The following is a 12,288-nucleotide window of genomic DNA, read 5'->3' as shown; positions in this document are numbered from 1 at the left end:
GTGTCAGAGTACATTTACAGATAAGACGTGGTCACAAACAGAGTCAGATCAAGCAGTTACCTTATGCGTCTAGCCACAGGGGGGCGCCGTTTGACCAGGGTTTCATGGACTTCCTCACATGTGTATAGCATGCATGACCCCCGAGTAAAGACAAGCCAAGAATGTCCACGTTGTCTTTATCAAACTGGCTACAATCCATGTCCCCTCCCACCTGGTGACCTCGCAGGGGTGTACTTCCCCACCCCTGTCCTGAGTCTAAAATAATATCCCAAAGTGAATATGATCCGCAACTCCGGACTGGGAGGTCCGATCGGGACGGTTCTGGTGTCATCAGATCCATCTGTGTCCCCTCTGCCTACTGAGTCCAAGCACGACTCCTCTACCGGACTCCTACTCGCAGTTCTCTGTATCTCGCTGCCCCAGGGCGCAACAAAGAATTCGAGGGTATGCAGAGATGCAGCTTGGAGTCCCAATTTTAACTATGTAGTGGGTGTATGGCTCAGACGCACGGTAATAACATTACTGTGTATGACTTTACAGAGTCAAGAATATGAACTCCTGCTGGGAAAGAGGGTCCTGGATCCCTTTGAAGCTTCTCAAGGTTTTCCAGTTTCCCACCCACTCCCTTGATGAATGGACATATCCCCCCAGGGGGGTCTTCCTCTGGCTTGGCAGTGTAATTGGATTTGACACCTTCCCAGATGCTGAGTTTTACATTTGCTGGGTCTCCAAGCAGCAGGAAGGGAGGGGGTGACATCCTGGAGTAACTGACTGACATGACTGAACGTCATAATTCTCATCATATCTCAGGATATCCCTTACAGGGTGTTACATTGTATCATTACTCCGTTATATCGGGTGTTACATTGTATCATTAGTCCGTTATATCGGATGTCACATTGTATGGGGGGCACATGTCGGGTGTTACATTGTATCATTAGTCCGTTATATCGGATGTCACATTGTATGGGGGGCACATGTCGGGTGTTACATTGTATCATTAGTCGGTTATATCGGGTGTTACATTGTATCATTAGTCCGTTATATCGGGTGTTACATTGTATCATTAGTCTGTTATATCGGATGTCACATTGTATTGGGGTCACATGTCGGGTGTTACATTGTATGGGGGGCACATGTCGGGTGTTACATTGTATGGGGGGCACATGTCGGTTGTTACATTGTATGGGGGGCACATGTCGGGTGTTACATTGTATGGGGGGCACATGTCGGGTGTTACATTGTATGGGGGGCACATGTCGGGTGTTACATTGTATGGGGGGCACATGACGGGTGTTACATTGTATGGGGGGCACATGTCGGGTGTTACATTGTATGGGGGGGCACATGTCGGGTGGGATCTGTGGAGCGTCGCTGACACCTTCATCTATTTCCTCAGGAGAAAAACCCCAAAGTGTCCTGAAGACGGTGAAATTTATCCGGGTGGAGAATTCGGATTTTGTCACCATCGTCCTGAACTGTGAGGAGAAGACTTGTCGTGCTGTGTCCGGCGACGGCACCGAGATCCTGGCCGGACCACCAGGGTGGTATCAGGTGAGTGTCCGGAGTGATGGGGACCAGTATATTATATCACCGGGGTCTTGGCCGGACCACCAGGGTGGTATCAGGTGAGTGTCAGGAGGGATGGGGACCAGTGTATTATATCACCGGGGTCTTGGCCGGACCATCAGGGTGGTATCAGGTGAGTCTCTGGTGTGATGGGGACCAGTATATTATATCACCGGGGTCTTGGCCGGACCACCAGGGTGGTATCAGGTGAGTGTCAGGAGGGATGAGGACCAGTATATTATAATACCGGGGTCCTGGCCGGACCACCAGGGTGGTATCAGGTGAGTCTCTGGTGTGATGGGGACCAGTATATTATATCACCGGGGTCTTGGCCGGACCACCAGGGTGGTATCAGGTGAGTGTCAGGAGGGATGAGGACCAGTATATTATAATACCGGGGTCCTGGCCGGACCACCAGGGTGGTATCAGGTGAGTGTCCGGTGTGATGGGGACCAGTATATTATAATACCGGGGTCCTGGCCGGACCACCAGGGTGGTATCAGGTGAGTGTCAGGAGGGATGAGGACCAGTATATTATAATACCGGGGTCCTGGCCGGACCACCAGGGTGGTATCCGGTGAGTGTCCGGAGGGATGGGGACCAGTATATTATATCACCAGGGTCTTTGGCCAGACCACCAGGGTGGTATCAGGTGAGTGTCCGGAGTGATGGGGACCAGTATATTATATCACCGGGGTCTTGGCCGGACCACCAGGGTGGTATCAGGTGAGTGTCAGGAGGGATGGGGACCAGTGTATTATATCACCGGGGTCTTAGCCGGACCATCAGGGTGGTATCAGGTGAGTCTCTGGTGTGATGGGGACCAGTATATTATATCACCGGGGTCTTGGCCGGACCACCAGGGTGGTATCAGGTGAGTGTCAGGAGGGATGAGGACCAGTATATTATAATACCGGGGTCCTGGCCGGACCACCAGGGTGGTATCAGGTGAGTCTCCGGTGTGATGGGGACCAGTATATTATATCACCGGGGTCTTGGCCAGACCACCAGGGTGGTATCAGGTGAGTGTCCGGTGTGATGGGGACCAGTATATTATAATACCGGGGTCCTGGCCGGACCACCAGGGTGGTATCAGGTGAGTGTCAGGAGGGATGAGGACCAGTATATTATAATACCGGGGTCCTGGCCGGACCACCAGGGTGGTATCCGGTGAGTGTCCGGAGGGATGGGGACCAGTATATTATATCACCGGGGTCTTGGCAGACCACCAGGGTGGTATCAGGTGACACCATCGGAGGAGATCCCCTTTAGATCCCCCAGTCATTTCTCTCTTGCGTTACATGTGACGAGGTTTTCCCACCGAGCTCCGGCTTTCTATCCATCAACCACGAAGGAAAAGCGGTGTACTCGCCCAGAGCCATTGCTCAGCAGCCCCCAAGACGAGAAGACCTGCCCCCCGCAAGCTACATCTTGTCCCACACCCAGGATGTCCTCTCCGAGGTGCTGGATCCTGAGGGCAATCTCTTCCAGGTAATCTCCTAGCTGTGTCTCTGGAGACCCCCGGCCCCCGGCCCTGTGGTCTTCAAACCCGCCGCTCCTCTTGTAGGTGATGTTGGACGGGAGCACGTCCGTGGTCATTGCTGACGTGGATACTTGTGAGGAAGAAGAGTCCGAGAAGAAGGATAAAGTCCTGGCTGAGGTCCAGCATCTGCCAGAGGTCTACGACCTACATTCCCCCCGGTATGGTAGGACCTCTCCTTCACGCCTAGGGTTGCCCTGGTGACCGTCCCCCCCCATTATACACCATGTGGTGGCCTCTCCACAGGTTTTTCGTGGTCTATGCTGATGGCTCTGGCAGTGAATTCCTGCGGGATCGAGAGGTGGAGGATTATCTGGCCGCATGTTACTGTGATCCAACTATCGCCATCATACGAGAACCCACCCAGGAAGCCCCCGGTGAGCAGCTGCGGACGTATCATCCCACTCGTCTGAGTGATGGTCTCGATGGAGAGACGAGGGTCTGCAGTCACCTTGTATGATCATATAGGAGGATAAGGCTGCACATCAAACTTAGATAATGGTATAATGCCTCAAGCATATGGAAAAATATTGGAATATACAATGAAAAATGCTACTTGCTAATTTGAACATGTGAATAATGAATTGCATACCTGCCATGAATATTAGGAAAAAGGAGATATTTAGCAATCGCATTGATCAATGTAACTGAGCCCCAAGGCCTCGTCAAGGTATCTCTCTATATTGGGGTCCCTAGCTCTGTGACCCTAACTGTGTGTCATCTCATTGCAATTAAACACTGCTGTGTGTGGAGAGGGGTAACCATGGACTGTCTAATATAAGAAATGGAAAAAACATGGCCGAAAGGCGCGGGTGTTTTCACATTCAGAAAAAAACTACATATAACTAAGTTTTGGCTTGCACTCATATATATATATATATATTAGTGCTCACTTCAGTTATCCTATTCAGTTATCCTATTCAGTTATATGTAGTTATTTTCTGAATATGAACACAGCTCCGCCCCTTTCGGCCATGTTTTTTCCATCTCCTATATAAGACAGTCCTTGGTTACCCCTCTCCACCCACAGCAGTTTTTAATTGCAATGAGATGACACACAGTTAGGGTCACAGAGCTAGGGACCCCAATATAGTGATATACCTTGACGAGGTTTTGGGGCTCAGTTACATTGATCAATGCGATTGCTAAATATCTCCTTTTTCCTAATATTCATGGCAGGTATGCAATTCATTATTCACATGTTCAAATTAGCAAGTAGCATTTTTCATTGTATATTCCAATATTTTTCCATATGCTTGAGGCATTATACCATTATCTAAGTTTGATGTGCAGCCTTATCCTTATATAGTATGTATTTTTTGGCTTGCACTCATATATATATATATATTAGTGCTCACTTCAGTTATCCTATTCAGTTACCTTGTATGATCATGTCCCCCCTAGGTGTCCAGAGCATCACCGTCCTGCAGCCTTTCTCCGAAACCTCCACATGGACCATGAAGAAGCAGCTCAGCAACATTGTGCCCCCCAATCTCCTATCCAGAGACTGGACCACTTTTCCTGCCACTGAGGTGGGATATCCGTACCTCCCATGGAATCCAGGGTCCGAGCAGATAATCACCATAACCCTCATTATCCTCAGAGGAGAACTCCAGGACCCCCGCTGGGTGTTGGAATATGGAAGGGTCTCTGTATCGGGTCACAAGAGCCTAAGAAGCCTCGGCCCCCCGTCCTGAGATGCCCCAGAGTGCTGAGGATACGTCAGCTCCATCTCTATCAACCCATCAATCTGCACAGGCGGGAAAAGCTGGAGCTGTCACTGAAGGTAGGCGGGAAATGGACCTCGTATTACCCCCCGAACATCCCCCCGTAACCTCGTATTACCCCCCGAACATCACCCCCGTAACCTCGTATTACCCCCCGAACATCGCCCCTGTAACCTCGTATTATCCCCCGAGCGTCACCCCCGTAACCTCGTATTATCCCCCGAGCGTCACCCCCGTAACCTCGTATTATCCCCCGAGCGTCACCCCCGTAACCTCGTATTACCCCCCGAACATCGCCCCTGTAACCTCGTATTATCCCCCGAGCGTCACCCCCGTAACCTCGTATTACCCCCCGAACATCACCCCCGTAACCTCGTATTATCCCCCGAGCGTCACCCCCGTAACCTCGTATTACCCCCCGAACATCACCCCCGTAACCTCGTATTACCCCCCGAACATCACCCCCGTAACCTCGTATTACCCCCCGAACATCCCCCCCGTAACCTCGTATTACCCCCCGAACATCCCCCCGTTACCTCATATTTTCCCCCCGAGTATCACCCCCGTAACCTCGTATTATCCCCCGAGCATCTCCCCCGTAACCTCGTATTACCCCCCGAACATCACCCCCGTAACCTCGTATTACCCCCCGAACATCCCCCCGTTACCTCATATTTTCCCCCCGAGTATCACCCCCGTAACCTCGTATTATCCCCCGAGCATCTCCCCCGTAACCTCGTATTACCCCCCGAACATCACCCCCGTAACCTCGTATTACCCCCCGAACATCACCCCCGTAACCTCGTATTACCCCCCGAACATCCCCCCGTTACCTCATATTTTCCCCCCGAACATCACCCCCGTAACCTCGTATTATCCCCCGAGCATCTCCCCCGTAACCTCGTATTACCCCCCGAACATCACCCCCGTAACCTCGTATTACCCCCCGAACATCCCCCCGTTACCTCATATTTTCCCCCCCGAGTATCACCCCCGTAACCTCGTATTATCCCCCGAGCGTCACCCCCGTAACCTCGTATTACCCCCCGAACATCACCCCCGTAACCTCGTATTACCCCCCGAACATCACCCCCGTAACCTCGTATTACCCCCCGAACATCCCCCCGTTACCTCATATTTTCCCCCCGAACATCACCCCCGTAACCTCGTATTATCCCCCGAACATCTCCCCCGTAACCTCGTATTATCCCCCGAACATCACCCCCGTAACCTCGTATTATCCCCCGAGCATCTCCCCCGTAACCTCGTATTATCCCCCGAGCATCTCCCCCGTAACCTCGTATTATCCCCCGAACATCTCCCCCGTAACCTCGTATTATCCCCCGAGCATCTCCCCCGTAACCTCGTATTATCTCCCAAACATCTCCCCCGTAACCTCGTATTATCCCCCGAACTTCACCCCCGTAACCTTGTATTATCCCCCAAACATCACCCCCGTAACCTCGTATTATCCCCCAAACATCACCCCCATAACCTCGTATTATCCCCCAAACATCACCCCCGTAACCTCGTATTATCCCCCAAACATCACCCCCGTAACCTCGTATTATCCCCCGAACATCACCTCCGTAACCTCGTATTATCCCCCGAACATCACCTCCGTAACCTCGTATTATCCCCCAAACATCACCCCCGTAACCTCGTATTATCCCCCGAACATCACCCCCGTAACCTCGTATTATCCCCCAAACATCACCCCCGTAACCTCGTATTATCCCCCGAACATCACCCCCGTAACCTCGTATTATCCCCCAAACATCACCCCCGTAACCTCGTATTATCCCCCAAACATCACCCCCGTAACCTCGTATTATCCCCCAAACATCACCCCCGTAACCTCGTATTATCTCCCGAACATCACCTCCGTAACCTCGTATTATCCCCCAAACATCACCCCCGTAACCTCGTATTATCCCCCGAACATCAACCCCGTAACCTCGTATTATCTCCCGAACATCACCCCCGTAACCTCGTATTATCTCCCGAACATCACCCCCATAACCTCGTATTATCCCCAAACATCCCCCCGTAACCTCGTATTATCCCCCAAACATCACCCCCGTAACCTCGTATTATCCCCCGAACATCACCCCCGTAACCTCGTATTATCCCCCGAACATCACCCCCGTAACCTCGTATTATCTCCCGAACATCAACCCCGTAACCTCGTATTATCCCTCGAGCATCACCCCCGTAACCTCGTATTATCCCCCAAACATCACCCCCGTAACCTCGTATTATCCCTCGAGCGTCTCCCCTGTAACCTCGTATTATCTCCCGAACATCACCTCCGTAACCTCGTATTATCCCCCAAACATCACCCCCGTAACCTCGTATTACCCCCCGAACATCACCCCCGTAACCTCGTATTATCCCCCAAACATCACCCCCGTAACCTCGTATTATCCCCCGAGCATCTCCCCTGTAACCTCGTATTATCCCCCGAACATCACCCCCGTAACCTCGTATTATCTCCCGAACATCAACCCCGTAACCTCGTATTATCCCCCGAGCATCACCCCCGTAACCTCGTATTATCCCCCGAGCATCACCTCCGTAACCTCGTATTATCCCCAAACATCCCCCCGTAACCTCGTATTATCCCTCGAGCGTCTCCCCTGTAACCTCGTATTATCCACCATGTGTCGCCCCCGTAACCTCGTATTATCCCCCGAGCGTCACCCCCATAACCTCGTATTATCCACCATGTGTCGCCCCCCGTAACCTCGTATTATCCCCCGAGCGTCTCCCCCGTAACCTCGTATTATTCCCGAGCGTCTCCCCCGTAACCTCGTATTATCCCCCGAGCATCACCCCCGTAACCTCGTATTATCCCCCGAGCATCACCCCCGTAACCTCGTATTATCCCCAAACATCCCCCCGTAACCTCGTATTATCCCTCGAGCGTCTCCCCTCCTGTAACCTCGTATTATCCACCATGTGTCGCCCCCGTAACCTCGTATTATCCCCGAGCGTCACCCCCATAACCTTGTATTATCCACCATGTGTCGCCCCCGTAACCTCGTATTATCCCCCGAGCGTCTCCCCCGTAACCTCGTATTATTCCCGAGCGTCACCCCCATAACCTCGTCATATCCCCCGAGTGTCACCCCCGTAACCTCGTCATATCCCCCGAACATCACCCCCGTAACCTCGTATTATCCACCATGTGTCACCCCGTAACCTCGTATTATCCACCATGTGTCGCCCCCGTAACCTCGTATTATCCCCCGAGCGTCTCCCCCGTAACCTCGTATTATTCCCGAGCGTCACCCCCATAACCTCGTCATATCCCCCGAGTGTCACCCCCGTAACCTCGTATTATCCCCCAAACATCACCCCCGTAACCTCGTATTATCCACCATGTGTCACCCCCGTAACCTCGTATTATCCACCATGTGTCACCCCCGTAACCTCGTATTATCCACCATGTGTCACCCCCGTAACCTCGTATTATCCACCATGTGTCACCCCCGTAACCTCGTATGATCTTGTGGCTGCAGGAATACATCGACAAAGTTATAAAGAAGGAGGAAGAGATGCAAAAGCAAAACATCAGAGACCCCAGAACCACGGAGGAGAAGGCGGGCGCCGCTGATCTGCTGCAGCTGGTGCTGGTGAGGAGCCTCTGTACAGCTGCACCCGGGGAGGATGGTGGTGGTACAGTACTATGGACAATGCCAACGAGAAACCTCTCACCCATCACATGGCGGGATCCTGGGAAATGAAGACCATATGGGATGGGCAGGACGGGAGAAGAAGCGGGGGATCCTGGGAAATGAAGGCCACATGGGATGGGCAGGACGGGAGAAGAAGTGGGGGATCCTGGGAAATGAAGGCCACATGGGATCGGCAGGATGGGAGAAGAAGCGGGGGATCCTGGGAAATGAAGGTCACATGGGATGGGCAGGACGGGAGAAGAAGCGGGGGATCCTGGGAAATGAAGGCCACATGGGATGGGCAGGACGGGATAAGAGGCAGGGGATCCTGGGAAATGAAGGCCACATGGGATGGGCAGGACGGGAGAAGAAGCGGGGGATCCTGGGAAATGAAGGTCACATGGGATGGGCAGGACGGGATAAGAGGCGGGGGATCCTGGGAAATGAAGGCCACATGGGATGGGCAGGACAGGAGGAGAAGCGGGGGATCCTGGGAAATGAAGGCCACATGGGATGGGCAGGACAGGAGGAGAAGCGGGGGATCCTGGGAAATGAAGGCCACATGGGATCGGCAGGACGGGAGAAGAAGCGGGGGATCCTGGGAAATGAAGGCCACATGGGATGGGCAGGACGGGAGAAGAAGCGGGGGATCCTGGGAAATGAAGGCCACATGGGATGGGCAGGACGGGAGAAGAAGCGGGGGATTCTGGGAAATGAAGGCCACATGGGATGGGCAGGACGGGAGAAGAAGCGGGGGATCCTGGGAAATGAAGGTCACATGGGATGGACAGGACGGGAGAAGAAGCGGGGGATCCTGGGAAATGAAGGTCACATGGGATCGGCAGGACGGGAGAAGAAGCGGGGTATCCTGGGAAATGAAGGCCACATGGGATGGGCAGGACGGGAGAAGAAGCGGGGGATCCTGGGAAATGAAGGCCACATGGGATGGGCAGGACGGGAGAAGCGGGTGATCCTGGGAAATGAAGGCCACATGGGATGGGCAGGACGGGATAAGAGGCGGGGGATCCTGGGAAATGAAGGCCACATGGGATGGGCAGGACAGGAGGAGAAGCGGGGGATCCTGGGAAATGAAGGCCACATGGGATGGGCAGGAGGAGGAGAAGCGGGGGATCCTGGGAAATGAAGGCCACATGGGATGGGCAGGACGGGAGAAGAAGCGGGGGATCCGGGGAAATGAAGGCCACATGGGATGGGCAGGACGGGAGAAGAAGCGGGGGATCCTGGGAAATGAAGGCCACATGGGATGGGCAGGACGGGAGAAGAAGCGGGGGATCCTGAGAAATGAAGGTCACATGGGATCGGCAGGACGGGAGAAGAAGCGGGGGATCCTGGGAAATGAAGGCCACATGGGATGGGCAGGACGGGAGAAGAAGCGGGGGATCCTGGGAAATGAAGGCAACATGGGATGGGCAGGACGGGAGAAGAAGCGGGGGATCCTGGGAAATGAAGGCCACATGGGATGGGCAGGACGGGAGAAGAAGCGGGGGATCCTGGGAAATGAAGGCCACATGGGATGGGCAGGACGGGAGAAGAAGCGGGGGATCCTGGGAAATGAAGGTCACATGGGATGGGCAGGACAGGAGGAGAAGCGGGGGATCCTGGGGAATGAAGGCCACATGGGATGGGCAGGACAGGAGGAGAAGCGGGGGATCCTGGGAAATGAAGGCCACATGGGATGGGCAGGACGGGAGAAGAAGCGGGGGATCCTGGGAATTGAAGGCCACATGGGATGGGCAGGACGGGAGAAGCGGGGGATCCTGGGAAATGAAGGCCACATGGGATCGGCAGGACGGGAGAAGAAAGAAGAAGCGGGGGATCCTGGGAAATGAAGGCCACATGTGATGGGCAGGACGGGAGAAGAAGCGGGGATCCTGGGAAATGAAGGCCACATGGGATGGGCAGGACGGGAGAAACGAGGGATCCTGGGGAATGAAGGCCACATGGGATGGGCAGGACAGGAGGAGAAGCGGGGGATCCTGGGAAATGAAGGCCACATGGGATGGGCAGGACGGGAGAAGAAGCGGGGGATCCTGGGAAATGAAGGCCACATGGGATGGGCAGGACGGGAGAAGAAGCGGGGGATCCTGGGAAATGAAGGCCACATGAGATGGGCAGGACGGGAGAAGAAGCGGGGGATCCTGGGAAATGAAGGCCACATGGGATGGGCAGGACGGGAGATGAAGCGGGGGATCCTGGGAAATGAAGGCCACATGGGATGGGCAGGACGAGAGAAGAAGCGGGGGATCCTGGGAAATGAAGGCCACATGGGATGGGCAGGATGGGAGAAGAAGCGGGGGATCCTGGGAAATGAAGGCCACATGGGATGGGCAGGAAGGGAGAGGCGGGGGATCCTGGGAAATGAAGGCCACATGGGTTGGGCAGGACGGGAGAAGAAGCTGGGGATCCTGGGAAATGAAGGCCACATGGGATGGGCAGGAGGACAGGAGGAGAAGCGGGGGATCCTGGGAAATGAAGGCCACATGGGATGGGCAGGACGGGAGAAGAAGCAGGGGATCCTGGGAAATGAAGGCCACATGGGATGGGCAGGACGGGAGAAGAAGCGGGAGATCCTGGGAAATGAAGGCCACATGGGATGGGCAGGACGGGAGAAGAAGCGGGGGATCCTGGGAAATGAAGGCCACATGGGATGGGCAGGACGGAAGAAGCGGGTGATCCTGGGAAATGAAGGCCACATGGGATGGGCAAGACGGGAGAAGAAGCGGGGGATCCTGGGAAATGAAGGCCACATTGGAAGTGCAGGACGGGAGAAGCGGGGGATCCTGGGAAATGAAGGCCACATGGGATGGGCAGGACGGGAGAAGAGGTGAGGGATCCTGGGAAATGAAGGCCACATGGGATGGGCAGGACGGGAGAAGAAGCGGGGGATCCTGGGAAATGAAGGCCACATGGGATGGGCAGGACGGGAGAAGAAGCGGGGGATCCTGGGAAATGAAGGCCACATTGGAAGTGCAGGACGGGAGAAGCGGGGGATCCTGGGAAATGAAGGCCACATGGGATGGGCAGGACGGGAGAAGAGGTGAGGGATCCTGGGAAATGAAGGCCACATGGGATGGGCAGGACGGGAGAAGCGGGGGATCCTGGGAAATGAAGGCCACATGGGATGGGCAGGACGGGAGAAGAAGCGGGGGATCCTGGGAAATGAAGGCCACATGGGATGGGCAGGACGGGAGAAGAAGCGGGGGATCCTGGGAAATGAAGGCCACATGGGATGGGCAGGACGGAAGAAGCGGGTGATCCTGGGAAATGAAGGCCACATGGGATGGGCAGGTTGGGAGAAGAAGTGGGGGATCCTGGGAAATGAAGGCCACATTGGAAGTGCAGGACGGGAGAAGCGGGGGATCCTGGGAAATGAAGGCCACATGGGATGGGCAGGACGGGAGAAGAAGCGGGGGATCCTGGGAAATGAAGGTCATGTGGTAAATGAAGGTCTCATGGGATGGGCAGGACGGGAGGAGAAGTGGGGGATCCTGGGAAATGAAGGCCACGTGGGATGGGAGGAGAGGCGGGTGATCCTGGGAAATGAAGGTCACATGGGATGGGCAGGATGGGAGGAGAAGCGAGGGATCCTGGGAAATGAAGGCCACGTGGGATGGGAGGAGAGGCGGGGGATCCTGGGAAATGAAGGCCACGTGGGATGGGAGGAGAGGCGGGGGATCCTGGGAAATGAAGGCCACGTGGAATGGGAGGAGAGGCGGGGGATCCTGGGAAATGAAGGCCACGTGGGATGGGA

At 54.6% G+C, this 12,288-nt stretch overlaps 1 protein-coding gene across 2 annotated transcripts in view; it reads left to right on the top strand.

The window, feature by feature from the left end:
• Positions 1-12,288, top strand: part of SPAG17 (sperm associated antigen 17) — a 384,631-nt gene that overhangs the window by 348,052 nt on the left and 24,291 nt on the right. For both annotated transcript variants that reach the window (XM_075334839.1, XM_075334840.1), the window contains exons 30-36: positions 1,400-1,554; positions 2,881-3,060; positions 3,137-3,270; positions 3,356-3,486; positions 4,514-4,641; positions 4,713-4,895; positions 8,361-8,474. In XM_075334839.1, the coding sequence (XP_075190954.1) occupies positions 1,400-1,554; positions 2,881-3,060; positions 3,137-3,270; positions 3,356-3,486; positions 4,514-4,641; positions 4,713-4,895; positions 8,361-8,474 (1,025 nt within the window). The remainder of the gene's footprint in view (positions 1-1,399; positions 1,555-2,880; positions 3,061-3,136; positions 3,271-3,355; positions 3,487-4,513; positions 4,642-4,712; positions 4,896-8,360; positions 8,475-12,288) is intronic.

Source organism: Anomaloglossus baeobatrachus, chromosome 2 (genome assembly GCF_048569485.1).
Source record: "Anomaloglossus baeobatrachus isolate aAnoBae1 chromosome 2, aAnoBae1.hap1, whole genome shotgun sequence".
NCBI classification, from domain to species: domain Eukaryota; kingdom Metazoa; phylum Chordata; class Amphibia; order Anura; family Aromobatidae; genus Anomaloglossus; species Anomaloglossus baeobatrachus.
This window is presented reverse-complemented; position numbering and strand designations above follow the sequence as displayed.